This window comes from Panthera leo, chromosome B1 (genome assembly GCF_018350215.1).
Source record: "Panthera leo isolate Ple1 chromosome B1, P.leo_Ple1_pat1.1, whole genome shotgun sequence".
Taxonomy (NCBI): domain Eukaryota; kingdom Metazoa; phylum Chordata; class Mammalia; order Carnivora; family Felidae; genus Panthera; species Panthera leo.
In genome coordinates this window covers 32741641-32757772 of record NC_056682.1, presented here as the reverse complement: position 1 = coordinate 32757772, position 16132 = coordinate 32741641, and the positions used below count along the sequence as shown (strand labels likewise).

The following is a 16132-nucleotide window of genomic DNA, read 5'->3' as shown; positions in this document are numbered from 1 at the left end:
AATTCGATTCGTGTTATTCGTGAATTTTATTTCCTATGCTGTTGCCATCGCAACTAAGTGCAGGTGATTCTCTCGCCCAGCTGAGAAGGTTCAGGGCTCTCTTGCATCACAGGGTTTAGAGATTCCCTAAGAGTTAACTCAGTCCCTAAGGGTAAGGAGGCTCACTCAGAGCCAACACAGGCTCAGTGCAAAACGTCTTTGTGCAACCACACCCCAAAGTCTTGTTTGCAACTAGAGTTCTGTGGTCTGAGCACAAAGGGTGGTTTGTGAGATTAACAACAGGGGCAGGGCTGGAAGTTCACACTGGCCGGGGAGGTGAACTCGGAGGGTCCCGCTAAATGCCTCTTCGGGAAGCAGCCGCAAGAGCCTTGCAGGAGAATTCAGAGTGACATCTTACAGCCCACTGAGAGGCCCATTCCACTTAAGAGGGCACACTACTGACAAAACAATAGCAATCGGGCTGACCTGTTTAAGCTTCTCTGTGGCAAGTGAAATAATTTTGAAACTAAATTCTTTTCTGTGTGTAAAGATGGGGAAGTCTGGGGGTGGGGGAGGGAACTGAACTTTGCAGAAATTGAAATATCATGTGTTACCATGTGGTAGTAAATTTGGTGAAACAGGCCAGTGGGTTTCTTTGGCCTGTGAAGTCCCCTTATGTATATATCAAAACAAGAGAAAAGGGTTAACTAGATGATACGATGAAATTCAGGCGTGAAAATACTCATTGTTGATTCCGTGAGCCAGTTTATATAATCAGCAAACAATAACAATTTGGTCTCCAAATCATGTCTCCCACTTTCTTGTGCTGGATAGAGCAATCCTGAATTCTGCTCTAACGGTGGTGTTACAGGACTTCGCTTCTTATTTCTGGTGAGTGGAAATACGTGACATTTGGCCCTTAAGTGTGATGCTGTCTGCTTGTTTCCAAGATACACTCTGCATCAAGTTGAGGATGTTATGTCATTCTTAGTTTACTAAGAGTTTGGATCAAGAATGAATGTTAAGGGGCGACTGGGTGGCTCAGTCGGTTAAGCGGCAGGCTTCAGCTCAGGTCATGATCTCGCGGTCCGTGGGATCGAGCCCCGCGTCAGGCTCTGTGCTGACGGCTCAGAGCCTGGAGCCTGTTTCAGATTCTGTGTCTCCCTCTCTCTCTGACCCTTCCCCATTCATGCTCTCTCTCTGTCTCAAAAATAAATAAACGTTAAAAAAAAAAAAAGAATGAATGTTAATTTTAATCCAATGCCTGTTGAGTATCTATCCAGATGATCATTTGGTTTTTCTCTGAGACTTTTTTTTTTTACATTTTTAAAAAAGTTTATTTATTTTGAGAAGCGTGAGAGACAGAGCATGCAGGGATGGGGGGGGGGGGGGGGGGAGGCGGGGCAGAGGACCCAAGCTGGCTCCGTGGATGTGACACTTGAGCTCACAAACCATAAGATCATGACCTGAGCCGAAGTCAGTCACTTAACCAACTGAGCCACCTAGGCGCCCCGAGAGGCCTTTTGATGAGATGAATTCTGCTGTTAATTTCCTATTACCTAACTACTCTTCTATTTTGAGAATAAAACTGAAGTCATTTTGTATTGTTCTTTTCACGGAGTGTTTGATGAAATGCACTAATATTTCATTTTGGATCTCTATTTCCAGCTGTATTTGTATTGTATCTGCACAAATATCAATTTGCATTTTTTTTCCCTCCCACATTTTAACAGGCTTTTCTGCCAGGGTTATGTTGTTTCAATAAAAGACATGAGGAAGCATCCCATCTTTTCCTACGGAATAGTTTATAGTAAATTCTCAGCTGATCTCCTCTTGGAATACACAAAAGTATTTGCCTTTATATCTAAGCCTGCCATGTTTTTTAGATGTACTATTTTGACCACATTTTCTACGTCTTCTCTGCTATTTGGACACCTGAGGCTATCTACTTCTTGACTCAGTGTTGGTCATGTACATTTAATTCCATCTTTCATTGTGATTTTTACATTTTATGAAGTGAGAACCGTACAGCATAATCTCATGTAAATTGGTTTCCCTAACTCTGTGGTCCTACCTCCCTTTGTATTCCTCATTGTGCATATTTCCATTTTACCTTTCTTGGATGGATCTACTACAGGTCTCTTCATTTTACTGGGATGCTTCCACTCCAAACAGCTTACAGAACATTAAGTAAAATCCATGGCCAGTGGAATTTTCCTGTTGCTCACATTCTCCGTGAACGGTAGTTTCCTGTCTTCAGATAACATCCTTCTCCGAAGAATTCTAACATTTGTACCCAGACAATGAATTGCAACAACAGTTTTACAAATAGGAAGACTGAAGTCAAGAGAGGCCTTTTTGGCAAATCATGGGGGAAATCAAAACACAGCTCCCCGGGGCCAGCGCTTGCCTGGCACTTGAAGTGTGGGCCAAGCCCAGTGAACAAGGACGAACATTAACAGTCAGATCATTGCTAAATGGAGTTCACCTTCACAAAGAACGTGAGTTTACTTCTCCTCCTAAAAGACTTTTTTGGGTAAGTGGTATGAGTGGTTCGGAGAAACAAACCCTGAGGCTGAATTTTATGGGAGGGAAAGGCTTGTTTAAATAAATAAGAACATTATGTCACAGGAACATGACTAAGAAACTATGTGAGTAAAAACCCCCAGGCACCGTCCTCCTGAAGCAGCTGAGCCAGGTGACTATTGCAAAGTATGTTGAGATACTTCCTCATCTTGAAAGATGTGAGCTCAGGAGTCTTATCCAAATGCAAGGCCAAATGATCTAGGGATGAAGCCAGCTGCTGAGCCTGAAGGCTGTTACTTTAAAACATTGTCTACGTTTTAAGGCTGAAGGTTGGTTAAGCTACCATTAATGGGCTGTGCAATCACACATTTGCTTGAGTCAAAGGATAGCTTTCAAATATCCAACTTTAAAATCTTGCTATCCAATGAACCATCCTTAAAACTTTGAGTCACTTTTATTGTGGCGATAACAACTCTATGCTAATGTGTAGGTTCTCCGAGACTAAAAAGACTGACATTCAAACACATGAATTCTGAGTCCAAGGACCATTAAAGGCAGCAAATAGCTGTCTCAATTTTAACGAGCTGAGGAACACGAAAGCATTTCAGAATGTTGCTTATCTATATATCCGAAGGATAGGAGAACAGGATATTGAAGAGATATCTGTACTCCCATGTTCACTGCAGTATTATTCACAATAGTCAAGACATGGAAGAAACCTGTCAATGAATAGATGGAAAAAGAGAATGGAGTGTATTTATGTACAGTGGAATATCATTCAGCCATGGAAATAGAAGGAAATTCTGCCATTTGCAAGAACATGGATGAAACTTGAGGGCATTCACCTAGCATTATGCTAAGTGAAATGAATCAGAGAAAGACAAACACTATAAGATTTCACTTATATTGTGAAATATAGTGTGGTATTTTTAAAAATTCAAACTATATTTCTACAGAAATAGAGTAGATTGGTGGTCACTAGGGTCTAGGAGGGAGGGGAAAATGAGATGTTGCTCAAAGGGTGCAAACTTACAGTTATAAGGTGGATAGGTTCTAGGAACCTATAAGCACAGCATGGTGATTATAGTTAATGATGCCGTATTATGTTCTTGAAAGTTTGTAAATCTTTTTTTTAATTTTAATTTTTTTTTTTTTTTGAAAGAGAGAGACAGAGTGTGAGCAGGAAAGAGACAGACAGAGTGGGAGACTAGAATCCAAAGCAGCTTCCAGGCGCTGAGCTGTCAGCATAGAGCCCCACGCGGGGCTCAAACCAAGAGATCGTGACCTGAACCGAAGTCCGATGCTTAACCGACTGAGCCACCCAGGTGCCCCGAAGGTTCGTAAATCTTTTTTTTTTTTTAACATTTATTCATTTTTTTTTAATTTTTTTTTTTTAACGTTTATTTATTTTTGAGACAGAGAGAGACAGAGCATGAACGGGGGAGGGGCAGAGAGAGAGGGAGACACAGAATTGGAAGCAGGCTCCAGGCTCTGAGCCATCAGCCCAGAGCCCGACGCGGGGCTCGAACTCACGGACGGTGAGATCGTGACCTGAGCTGAAGTCAGCCGCTTAACCGACTGAGCCACCCAGGCGCCCCAACGTTTATTCATTTTTGAGATTGAGAGACACAGAGCATGAGCGGGGAAGGGGCAGAGAGAGAGGGAGACACAGAATCCGAAGCAGGTTCCAGGCTCCGAGCTGTCAGCACAGAGCCCGACACGCGGCTTGAACTCACGGACTGTGAGATCATGACCTGAGCTGAAGTCAGCCGCTTAACCAACTGAGCCACCCAGGCGCCCCCCGAAGGTTCATAAAACTTAACTGTTTTTACCACACACACGAAAATTGTAATCATGTGAAATAACGGAGGTGGACCTTACTGTGGTCATTACCTCTGAATATATTGGTGTATCAAACCCATCACATTGTTCGCCTTACATGTATGCAATTTTATATGTCACCATATTTCAGCACAACTAAAACAATTCCAATCTGTCTCTGGTTCTATAGTTTCAACACCTTCATTTCCCTGCCAAGTCCCCCTCCAAGTATTTCTGGAGAAGTCTGGAGTCTGTGTCTCAGAATTCACACCAATCTGCCCATATTCCTTTCACTTCAGCTCTGACCTTTGCCAGGTGGTGTCATTGGTATCTACCTGGCCATGCAAACTTTTTTCACAGCAGTTGTCATATCTCCTTTGGGGCACCAGATCTCCTTACTTCCCACACCCCCAGATCCTGACAACCGCCATTATCCTCTCTAGGAGTTTGGCTTTTTTTAGATTCCACGTATAGCTGAGATCACACAGTATTTATGTCACTTAGCATAAAACCCTCAAGGTCCACCCATGCTATAGCAAATGTCTGTCTTTCTCACGGCTGAATAGTATTCTATTGTATGTACATCCCACATCTTCTTTATCCATTCATCTGCGGATGGACACTTAGTCGTTTCCATATTTTGACTGTTGTAAATAATGCTGCCATAAATATGCCTCCCCCCTCCATCTTTGCAAGCCTACTTGTTCAGGGGCGCCTGGGTGACTCAGCCAATTAAGGGTGCGACTTTGGCGTAGGTGGTGATCTCACGGTTCATGAGCTCAAGCCCCGTGTCAGGCTCTGTGCTGACGGCTTGGAGCCTGCTTCAGGTTCTGTGTCTCCCTCTCTTTCTGCCCCTCCCTTGCTTGTGCACGTGCGTGCTCTCGCTCTCTCAAAAATAAATAATCATTAAAAAAAAAGAAGTCTACTTGTTTGGTGGGTGCCAAAACAGTTGCTTGTGTGCCACTGTCTTCCAGAGGTTGAGATATGTTTTTTATTTATAGCTTCTATTATTCAGAATAGAGTTCAGAGGGGTTAGGCCAGGAGACAATTCCCTCAAACAGATACTATTTTTAGAAGTGCCCCATCCTCTAACTATTTGGATTCCCTCTCTTTCAACAACTTGTCTTCTAGGAGCTTTTCTCAAACTCTTACACAGCAAACTTCTGCTGCGAAGGTCCTACACTGATGTCTCCGTTGTTACCATGGCCCCTCTCCTGGAGGCCCCCCTAGCCTTTCCACTCACTTCAAAAAGTGACAGTCATGGTTTAGACCAGGAATTGTAGGCCAAATCCGACACATGACCTGTTTTTGTACGGGCTTCAAGTTGAGAATGTTTTCTGCATGTTTAGGGGTGCCTGGCTGGCTCAGTCAGTAGAGCACGCAACTCTTGATCTCGAGTTTGTAAGTTGGAGCCCCATGTTGGGTGTAGAGATTGCTCAAAAATAAAATTTTAAAATAATGTTTTCTACATTTTTTTTTTAATTTTTTTTTTTTTTAACGTTTATTTATTTTTGAGACAGAGAGAGACAGAGCATGAACGGGGGAGGGTCAGAGAGAAGGAGACGCAGAATCTGAAACAGGCTCCAGGCTCTGAACTGTCAGCACAGAGCCCGACGCGGGGCTCGAACTCACAGACTGTGAGATTGTGACCTGAGCTGAAGTCGGACGCTTAACCGACCAAGCCACCCAAGCGCCCCTGAAGATAGATTTTCAACACATAGAGGAACTTTTCAAGACACGTTACGTAAATACAGTTTTGAAAATTCAAGTGGTGTTCCTCGCTTCTCGCATTGAATATTGATCCAACTGTCATCAAGCTAATAATAACTTTGAGTTGCTCATGTCATCAACTTCTTTCAAAGGTGAACTTGAAGCACATTTAGATGTCTGCAGCAAAGAGCATTCCAGAAGCAAAACTAAAAGCTTTTTGCTGTGTTTGCAAAGAGGGTGAAAGCTAAGCTTACCGAGCACCCATCTCACGGCGATGGGGGTGAGGGTATGACTAGCACTGGAGAAGTGACCATCATCTCCCAGTCATCAGAGAAAGTGGACCTACCACGGCCCGTGGCAGAGCCAAGAACAGACCCAAAGATGCTCACCAGATAAATCATCTGGGCGGCAGAGAGTAGACAGCAATGTGAGTTTCTAGGGTCTATGAAAAAAAAAAGTACTTCTAGGGCTGCAGGGGTGAGTTCCTTTGTCCAGTTTAGCTCATGGGTCCCAAATGACAATGCCTCACCCTGCGCCTGACTTACATAGAACCACCCTGTCCTAAGCTAGAGCATTTGCCCTCAGAAGACCTCAAAGTGATATTAGAGCCAATTGCATTTTTCCGCCTTTTTTTTTGGTTATTCTAGCAACTACACTCACTCATATGTAGGCTCATCCAGAAAAAAAAAAAAAAAAAAAGAAAGAAAGAAAGAAAGAGAGAGAGAGAGAGAGAGAGATGCTCTTTAATAGAATCCATAGCTTTTTTCAGAGAAGCAATCAAGTCAGCCAGATTTGGCGAAATAAACCTTGTAATCAACGGAGGAAGCAAGCCCTCGCCAATTGTCTTCACATCCATCTATTCAGGCGTTGTGAGGGATGGTCACAATGTTCATGTCAAACTAGCCTCCAAATTCAAATTCATTTGTCCTCATTTCTTTCTCCAAGGCACCTTCAAGCAGAGTATGCTAGTGCTTGTGCGTGCATAAATGTGTTTATATTTGTGTGGGTTTCGCAGTCTGAGTATCAGTGCTTCTGGAATATGCCAAATGTTTCTTCTGAAAAGACATCAGAGGAAAAAGAAATTGATATTTCTGGGAATCATGCTCTTATTCCACCTACCCGTCTAGTTGACTCTCTAATTTTAAGCCTAATTTTAATAAAAGACGTTGAATAGCTCTGCTTTTATGATTTAAATGGACTTTCAAATTGGGATTTAACCATTGGATATAACAAAGTGGGTGGACCTCAGTCTTCAGAGGAAAAAGAATAAACGTACTGAAGGCTGTAATTAAAATTTTCCGTTTGCCTCCAACCCTCTTAACGCAATTATTGTCAAACTTGAAATATCCAGCGCCCAGATTCAAACCTCAAGTTCTGCAAAGAGCTTTCAGTGCGAGTGGTAGGGGGTGGCGCTGAAAACATTCCAGAAAAGGCAGCTGAAATCATTTTGGTAGAAATCCGGTTCCACTGGACGCGCACGGAACACCCTGATGTGTATTAAATTCAAAGTACACCAGTAGTTAGAGAACATTTGGTTAAGCAATTTCCTTGAACAGAGACAACTGAAATACCTTTGTGAAGTCCCCATTCTATAATGCAAATGCTTCAGCTCCTAGGGGTCCACGTGGAGGAATCACTGAGGAAGTCCTAAAGGTGATTAAGTCCTAAAGAAATAACAAAGGAAAACTTCAATACAGAACAACGTGGATATATTTACCAGTTACTCAAGCCCCCAAACTTAGAGTCATCCTTGACCCACCTTGTCTATCACACCCAGGGACAGGATCCAAGGTCTCTGGGGCCTGAAGCATATACAGTGGGGCTCTTAAGGAAAACAAAACAAAACAAAACACAAAACATTTTTTTTCTTTGCGGGCTTTCCAAAAACAAGCTAATGAAAGGACCCAGAGGCCTCACAGTGAATTCTCCTCCGTGCACACTGTATTCTTAACTTTTTAAAAAAATTTTTTTATGTTTATTTATTTTTGAGAAAGAGAGAGAGAGAGTGCAAGCAGGGGAGGGGCAGAGAGAGAGGGAGACACAGAATCCCACGCAGGCTCCAGGCTCTGAGCTGTCAGCACAGAGCCTGACACGGGGCTCGAACCCACCAACCGTGAGATCATGACCTGAGCCAAAGTCAGACGCTTAACCGACTGAGCCACCCAGGAGTCCCACTATATTCTTAACTTTATGTTAAGAATCCAACCTCTTTCCCATCTCTCCCCTACTATCCTGGCCCCAACTACTTTCATTTGGTGCTTGAACTACTAAAATATTCCTATGTCTTCCCTTGTGCCTTTATAGTCTGTTCATCCCATAGGCAAGCAAATTAGATCGTATTGGAGGGTTGGCTCAAAAACTCCAACCTCATCTAATGTTGTTCTATGTAAGCCCCTTACTATGCTTTTCAGGGTCCTGCTCTATCCCGCCACTCTGTGCCTCTTGGACCAAGTTGCCTTCCACACAGCTACTTACTCCTTTTTTACAGAGGAGGATTCCTTGCTGTTTTGGGAACCTGCCAAACGTGCCTCTAGGCCTTTGCATACTTCCCTCGGGTTGATTCTTCAATGTCTGCACCTTTGCAGACTACTCAGCATAAAACAGCAGCACATCCTATCCTCCTAGTTTTGGGTTTTCTACATGCTTAGTCTCATTTGGCACACATTTATTTGTTTTTTTTTTCCTCTGTCTTCCAGACTGTAGGCTCTATGAGGGTAGGGATTTTCCTTTATTCATTGCTGGGCCCCATGACATCTAACAGGACCTTAATAAACATTGGTAGAAAGAAGATGACATTAGGTTAATCGTGATGTCACTGGCTAAGAAAAATTATTTCATGGATATGGTGGAGTGCCTCCTGGATGTTAAGTCTAAAGTGACAGATTCTTGGGGCGCCCGGGAGGGTTCAGTCGGTTAAGCCTCCGACTTCGGCCCAGGTCAGGATCTCACAGTTCCGGGGGTTCCAGCCCCGCGTGAGGCTGTGTGCTGACAGCTTGAAGCCTGCTTCGGATTCTGTGTCTCCCTCTCTCTCTCTGCCCCTCCCCAGCTCATGCTCGCACTGTCTCTGTCAAAAGTAAATAAACTTAAAAAAAATTAAGAAAAAATAAAGTGACGGATTCTTAAATTATCATTACACTTTGCAAATAAATGCCTACTTGTTGATGGAGAAGAGGATAAGCCCTAGGAATTACCCACCTAGAACAGGACCCCCCCCCCCCTTTTTTTTTATTTCGGATATGGTTTTGCACACATTACCAAAATTAAAATGCACTAATTTTTCAATCAAGTTTCACTCTATTTCACTACGTTATCTTTCTTTCATGTTCCAGAAAGGCCAGAAAAATTTCACAGACTGCAAAGACAAAACAGTTTCTTTCAATAGGTATTTTCTCAGACCGGGAGCATAAATCGGCTGCTCATTTACTCTGAGATTTTACTTCTCCGTGTAAGGTAGCCGAGCGCCTCCCCTCCCCCCAAGCCAGGTGCCTCCGATCCCCCCCCCCCCCCTTCATTCCCGAGGTCTCTCCAGGAGGAAGTGAGTTCCAAGTGGAGCCTGCGGCAGTGCATTTGAACAGTCCGTGCGTCGGGCTGTTGGTCAAAACGATACGGCCGATGGAGAAGAGTCTCTCGGATGTGCCCTGGTCCCCCCTCCACAAGGATGCTCTCTGGGCTGCAGCTGTCTTGGAAAAGGGAGGTCTTGGGGCGATCTTTTCCCTTGAGCACAAGGGTCTGAATGCCTTCAGCTGGGGAGGCGTCCCGGTGTTTGTGGGGGGGGAGGGCGGGGTACAGGATTTCCAAGTTAAGACTCTCTAAAGAATTTTCCCACCGAAGCTCCCCTTGGAAGCTGACACGTCTCAGGAGCCCGGCTCCCTCGCATCAGGTCTCCACTTACCCGGAGACAAATACGCCCGCTTTGAAAGCTATCAACGGTGGCCCCGGGAGGTCGCGTCCGCCCTGGAGCCCGGCTTCCGGTCCTCTCGGTGTCAGTTAAAGCTCCAGGGGGTGAACGCGGTAGTCAACTGCTCATTCATTCAACAAATATTTATTGAGCGCCCGCTGAGTGCCAGGCACTCGGGGTGCCCGGGGCCCGGCAGGCAGCTCCCGAACGCATTCTAGTTCCCCCCGAGGCGCGGCGCGCGCAGTGGCAGCGACCCCGCACTCCGCGCCCACCCGCCGCCGGCCCTCCCGACGCCCCCCGGGATCCAGCCTCGAGGGTTGAATCCGGGTGAGGAAGGCGGGGAAAAGCGCCAAACACCGAGAGGAAAAAACAAAACAAAACAAAAAAAAACAACCCTCTGAGCCCAGTGGGCCCCGGGAAGCCGCTCCCGGGAAGTGCGCGAGGCGGAGCCGGGGGAGCGCGGAGCCCCGGGGCGGGCGGGAGAGGCCGGGCGCCCGCGGGTCGGGGCGCGGAGGCGGCCCCGGGCGGGCGGAGGGCGCGGCCGGCGGGAGGGGCCGGGGCGGCGCCGGGAGGGGCGCGCACGGCGGCGCGGCCGCCCGGCCCAGCAGGTGACCGCGGGCCGGGGCCGAGCCGGAGCGAATCCCGCGCGGGGCGGCGCGGCGCGGCGGGGAGACGGCTCGCGGGGTCGGCGAAGTTTGCCGGAACATGGCGGAGGAGCCCGGGGCGCGCGGGAGCGCGGCGCGGCGGCGGCCGGGGCCCCGGGAGCTGTAGCCGCCGCAGCCGCCGCCGCCGCCGCGGGGCGAGGTCGCCGCCATGGCCCGCTGGATCCCGACCAAGAGGCAGAAGTACGGGGTCGGTGAGTGCTCGCCCCACCCCGGCCGCCGCGGAGTTCGCGGGGGCGGCCCTGCCCGGCGCAAAGTTGGGCGGCTGGGTACGCGCGCTGCCCGGGAGCGGGGTCGGGTCCCCGCTGCCCTCGCGGGCGCGGGCGGGGCTCGGCTCCCGCGGCGGCCGTTCCCCGAGGGGGACGTCGCTCCGGGTCTGGGGATCGGAGTGGCTGGAAGTGCACTCGGGCTCCGGGACTGGAAATCCGGCTCCCGAGTCCAAAGCGCCAGCGCTGGGCACGGGCGAGACGTCAGAAAAAAAAAAAAAAAAAGAAAGAAAGAAAGAAAAAGGAAAAAAACAAAACGAGCGCTCGCCTGCTGTCGGTTTGGGGCACCGGGCTGGGCGCTCGCGTCTCTCCTCCCCAGCCTTGGGGTTTCATTGAGTAGTTTCTAACCCGCCGCCGTCGGCAGAACGCGGGTGCCGCTCGCGGACCCAGGGCTTTCTGCCTTCTCCCTCCCTGGGCTCTCTCGGATGCCCCAGAGTGAGGAGTTGGGGATTAGAAAGCCGCCTGCCCCCCTTTCCTCCAGGGATTAGGACCTTGGTAACAGTTGGAAACTGAATGGGAGACCGAAGTTGTGGGGGGGGACGTGAGGGAAGAGACAGGAAGTGTGTGACCAGGGATCGGGGGTGCCTGCCCCCGGGGGCTGATCGTGCAGACGCCCGTCCTCAACGGAGCGTGCCCCGAGCGGGTGGAAGACTGCCTTCCGAGCCCCGGGTGTCATCGTGGGAGGAGATGAGGATATTTTAGTAAGAAAACTTTGACAGGTCCTGGCTAGGCACTCGGCATTCCTAAACGGCGGTGCTGGAGAGCCCCCCACCACCCGCGGAGGGGTTGCTGTCGTGTCGTTTTGGACACGAAACACTGGCTGTGCCTGGTTTTGAGCCAGATGAAAAACCGTGGTCCTTGCAGTGTTTATCCCGCAGTGAGGTTGCTGAGGTCTCCTGGAAACGCTGCCCTTCGCGGGGCGATTCCCTAGAATAGACACAGTGGTGCGTGTTGAGGATTTTATCACTTCCTCGCAGCTTCATTCATTTGGCCTATTTGTAATTTAATCTTACACCTGAGTCCCTTCCCTGCCGCCGTGTTTCCCTCGCCTCAGTTAGTAGGGAGTGGTCCCCGAACCTAGTCTGTGCTTCTGTGCTATTCTGTGCTTTCTGACAGTGAAGTCCTTTTCGAGATAAGCTTAGCAGCCTCTGGGTGCTTTGCAACTCTGTAACCACGAGTCAGTTACAAAAACAACAAACACGCCCTCTAACATTCACTATACAGTGTTCTTAATTGTGACCTTTTATATGTGTATGTCCCTGCATATATAATAATATATACTCTGTGTGTGTGTGTGTGTATAGTTGCCTCTATTACAAAAAAACTTTTCTCCCTCTTAAATTTTATTTAGAATCATTGCACTCTCCCGTGGCAACTCAGAAATGAGTGGGTGTTTCTTCTGCCCGACACTACCTGGTCCTAATTTGGTCATGAGGTTCAGACAGGTGCCAGTTAGTTAAGTAACCAGTAGTTATGGGAGTGAAATGATTGAAATAGATGGAATCAATGTCTTTATTTTTGAGTGTTACAGAGTACTACTAAATTAAAGCATATTCAGCAATGAGTAATTATCAGTTCTTACAAAGTTATCACTTCTAATTTTGTATAAGAGGAACCCCAACTATCATGACTTTCATGTAATGAATGCATCCACACCCCGTACATTTTTTTTTTCGTTTTTTAAAGTTTATTCATTTTGAGAGAAACAGATATAGTGAGAGTGGGGGAGGGGCAGAGAGCGAGGGAGACAAGAGACTCCCAAGCAGGCTCCTCTCCGATGGTGGGGCCGGCCGTCACAGGGCTCGAACCCATGAAACCTGGAGATCATGACCTGAGCTGAAACCAAGAGTCGGACATGTAACCGGCTGAGCCACCCAAGCACCCAAATGTTTTAATTGCCATAGTCATAGGAGCAACTGTGATATGTTTTCTTTTTAATGTATGTTTCTTCCTGTTGTGGCGACGGGTTACCCAGTTATTTATCATCAGTCAAGAAAAGTATGTGAATTGCATTTCCAGGGCAAAAGGGGTAGCAAAATTACCCCAGGATATAATTTGGCACACTTATTTTACTAGACATAATAGATTCTGATTAATCTTGGCTTGACAAAAGGACCCACTGTTAGGCAGATTAGCCGAGAAGATAAATCACTATTGTTTATTCCTAAAACCCCCTGTTGTTCCTAACACCTCCCTCCCTGCTTAGAAGCCTTCCTTGGCCTACAGGGTAAAGTCTAAATTGAGCCCAACTTTCAAGGTTGTGATAATCTGGTTCAACCTGTCTCCACCAACCTTATCTCTCATGGCTTCTTTCATTAACTCAACACTGCAGACACTGCCCTTCTTTGCTCTTGTGCAATATGCAGCGGAGAATCTCTCCTTTGGGACTTTGCTCCCTCCCTCATGCCTCCCCTTCCGTCCAGAGGGCCCGCCCACTTGTGCACCATCCCTAATCCAACTTTTCCTCAGGGCTCAAGTCCATTACCACTGCCTCCTCCAGGGTTGGCATCCTCCAGACCTTCCCAAACCTTCAGGCCTCTCCTTATAGTCGTTACATTGCACCATATTTTAAGTATCCTTTTATCCTTGGGTTCAATGAATCAGAAGGTTATATGGCTTTGTATCCCAGTCCCAATACCAGGTATGGAGCATGTAGTCATAACGGCTTGTCCTTGGTGTTGAGGTGACGTTATGAAGCCCTAACCTACTTTCTGTGATGATGTAATGCAGTTTCTCAACCCCCTCCCCCACCCCCGCCAATCCACCACAATATGAGGGTTTTTTTGTTCAGTTAAACGTGCGAAGTGACAGCCTTCCGTCCATCTTTATCTTTGCAAGTGAAAAAATGTGCTGTTGAATAAATAAGGAAGCATAGAGTAGACAGACTCATTTAAATATAATTAGGAAAATTGGCTTGTTGGACTTTTCTGGGGATAGTCATCACTTACAAATGTCTGCTGGTCGGGTTGCGTTTCTGGGTGAAGGAAACCATATGATAGCCATTTTGAAGCATTTTAATGACTCACAGCTACTTTGATCTTCATTTGGATTTTGCTCAGTGAAGTTAGCAGTCTCCACTCTTTTATTATCTTGAAGGTGCCACTGTTCGCTGCTCCTGACATAGCCTAGATTTTTCTATGGGGACTGAAATGCAATCTGTCTGGGCTTTCTTAGTTCTTAAACATAGCTCTATTGGCTCAGTCTCTAGCACTAGGAGGGCCTGAATGACCCATGTGTGTTATCTGTGTCATCAAGTGAGAGGACAAGTAGACTTCTTCTTTAAAGTTCTAGTCCATTAGTATCCCAGTGCGAAGTGCTCTGTGCCAAGTGCTTAGAAACAGGGTGCTTTTCCCCATAGCCTTAGAAAATTCTCTTTTCTTCCGTACTTTTCTTTCTTGCTTTCTTTTCCTTTATTTTTTTTTTCTCTTTCTTTCTCGAATGTTTTCTGTTTGACGATATGGGGGTACAAACCCTTTTATTTAGATTTAGTTTTTTTTTAAAGTGTGTATTTGTTTTGAGATAGAGCCTGTGTGTGGGGGGGGGGGGGGTGGGGTGGGGAGCAGGGCAGAGAGAGAGAGGGAGAGGGAGAGAATTCCAAGCAGGCCTCTCACTGACAGTGGGAGCCCGACGCAGGGCTCAAACTCAGGAACTGTGAGATCATGACCTGAGCCAAATCAAATAGTCAGACGTTTAACTGACTGAGCCACCCAGGAGCCCCACTTTTATTTAGATTTAAGGCAAACATTAGTGATATATACCCAGGTTCACTCTTCTGATTATGGAAAGATTTGTGTTTAAATCTTTTATTTATTAATTTTTTTTATATTTATTTATAATTTTTGAGAGACAGAGTGAGACAAAAGTGAGAGTGGGGGTTCCACGGGATCTACCCAAAGCAGGCTCCAGGCTCTGAGCTGTCAGCACAGAGCCTGACGCAGGGCTCGGGGCTCAAACCCACAGACCGTGAGATCGTGACCTGAGCCGAAGTCGGACGTTCAACCGACTAAGCCACCCAGGTGCCCCCGATTTGTGTTTAAATCTATTCCAAACAAGCCATTTATATCAATAACAGTCCCAAATTGTATTGATCGTGGATTTTTTTTTTTTTTGGCAGACTCATTATTGTTTGTTTATTTGTGATCTATATCGTTATAATGTGATAAAAGATACTGTGGGAGAATCTTTGCTTTCACCATTAGCTCTTCATCTGTTTGGTGCAGCCTGGCTCCATTAATCTAAAAGCATTCAGCTCAGTCGAGTAGACTCTCAGATCCTGGTGTAAAAATTGAAAACAGATTCTTGCAGCTGTTTGTTAATGCATTCAGGTGTGCTGTGGGTTCCCGTCCTGCTCTTGAGGGGAGGGTCTCGGAGAATAAACAGTCCAGTTTCCTTTTAAAGAGAAGAACTTGGTGTCTAAAGAGGTAAAGTGAATTGCTTAACACCGGGCAGCCTTTTGATTGCATAAACTCCTTAGGCCATCTGGTTAAGCCAGTGGATCGTTTTCTTAGAATAAAGTCACCTATGAAGGATTGAAAATGAAACTCAGTTGTATTGAAATACAGCTGTCAAGATATTTTTCCAAATTTGTAATGTTGTAATATATGTGCTTATTATTAATCCACTAAATAACAAGACCTAGTTGCAGGTCTAATAACTACTATACTTTTGAATTAGTGATGAGCATATATGGTGTTTCCAGATATCTGCCGTAAACCATGATACGATCTGAAAACACCTCCGGTTTCAGTTGGTGCCCGTGGGGGTCTATTGTGTACGGTCATCATTACAGTGATGGCTGAGTGTCAGAAAATAGAGCTGCGTTTTTTCCCCTTTTCAAGTCCGTGGATTTCTGAATTTGAACACAGATGAAGAATCCTTGGCTGAAGATCACACAGCTAATTAGTTACGCAACCAGAATAAGCAACAACAGTAACACTTGTTGGTCATGTGTCTAGAGGAGGTATGATGCTGCTAGATACACAGCTGAAGAAGTCTTTGCCCTAAGGTGTTTGTGTTCTAACATTGAGGCTAAGAATGAAAGGAATAATTAATATTTTTTTTTCAATTTTTTTTTTTTAACGTTTATTTATTTTTGAGACAGGGAGAGACAGAGCATGAACTGGGGAGGGTCAGAGACAGGGAGACACAGAATCTGAAACAGGCTCCAGGCTCCGAGCTGTCAGCACAGAGCCCGATGCGGGGCTCGAACTCACGGACCGCGAGATCATAACCTGAGCCGAAGTCGGCCGCTTAACCGACTGAGCCACCCG

The 16132-nt window shown here is 46.4% G+C and overlaps 1 protein-coding gene and 1 long non-coding RNA gene across 3 annotated transcripts in view; one reads left to right on the top strand and one right to left on the bottom strand.

Moving 5' to 3' along the window:
* LOC122217508 overlaps positions 1 to 10400 on the bottom strand; it is a 40004-nt gene extending 29604 nt beyond the window's left edge. Inside the window, exons 1-4 of one of the 2 annotated variants that reach the window (XR_006201559.1) lie at positions 9929 to 10400; positions 7608 to 7700; positions 7403 to 7523; positions 5980 to 7091 (exon numbers count right to left, since the gene is read on the bottom strand). This is a non-coding gene — a long non-coding RNA (uncharacterized LOC122217508). Of the gene's footprint in view, positions 1 to 5979; positions 7092 to 7402; positions 7524 to 7607; positions 7701 to 9928 lie in introns of those variants that run through there. The other variant, XR_006201560.1, reaches the window with a different exon arrangement.
* A 157-nt stretch (positions 10401 to 10557) lies between these two features.
* The window catches only part of DOCK5 (dedicator of cytokinesis 5), a 220895-nt gene continuing 215320 nt past the window's right edge, over positions 10558 to 16132 (top strand). Inside the window, exon 1 of the mRNA XM_042934539.1 lies at positions 10558 to 10790. Coding sequence (XP_042790473.1) covers positions 10748 to 10790 — 43 coding nt within the window. The 5' untranslated portion in view covers positions 10558 to 10747. The remainder of the gene's footprint in view (positions 10791 to 16132) is intronic.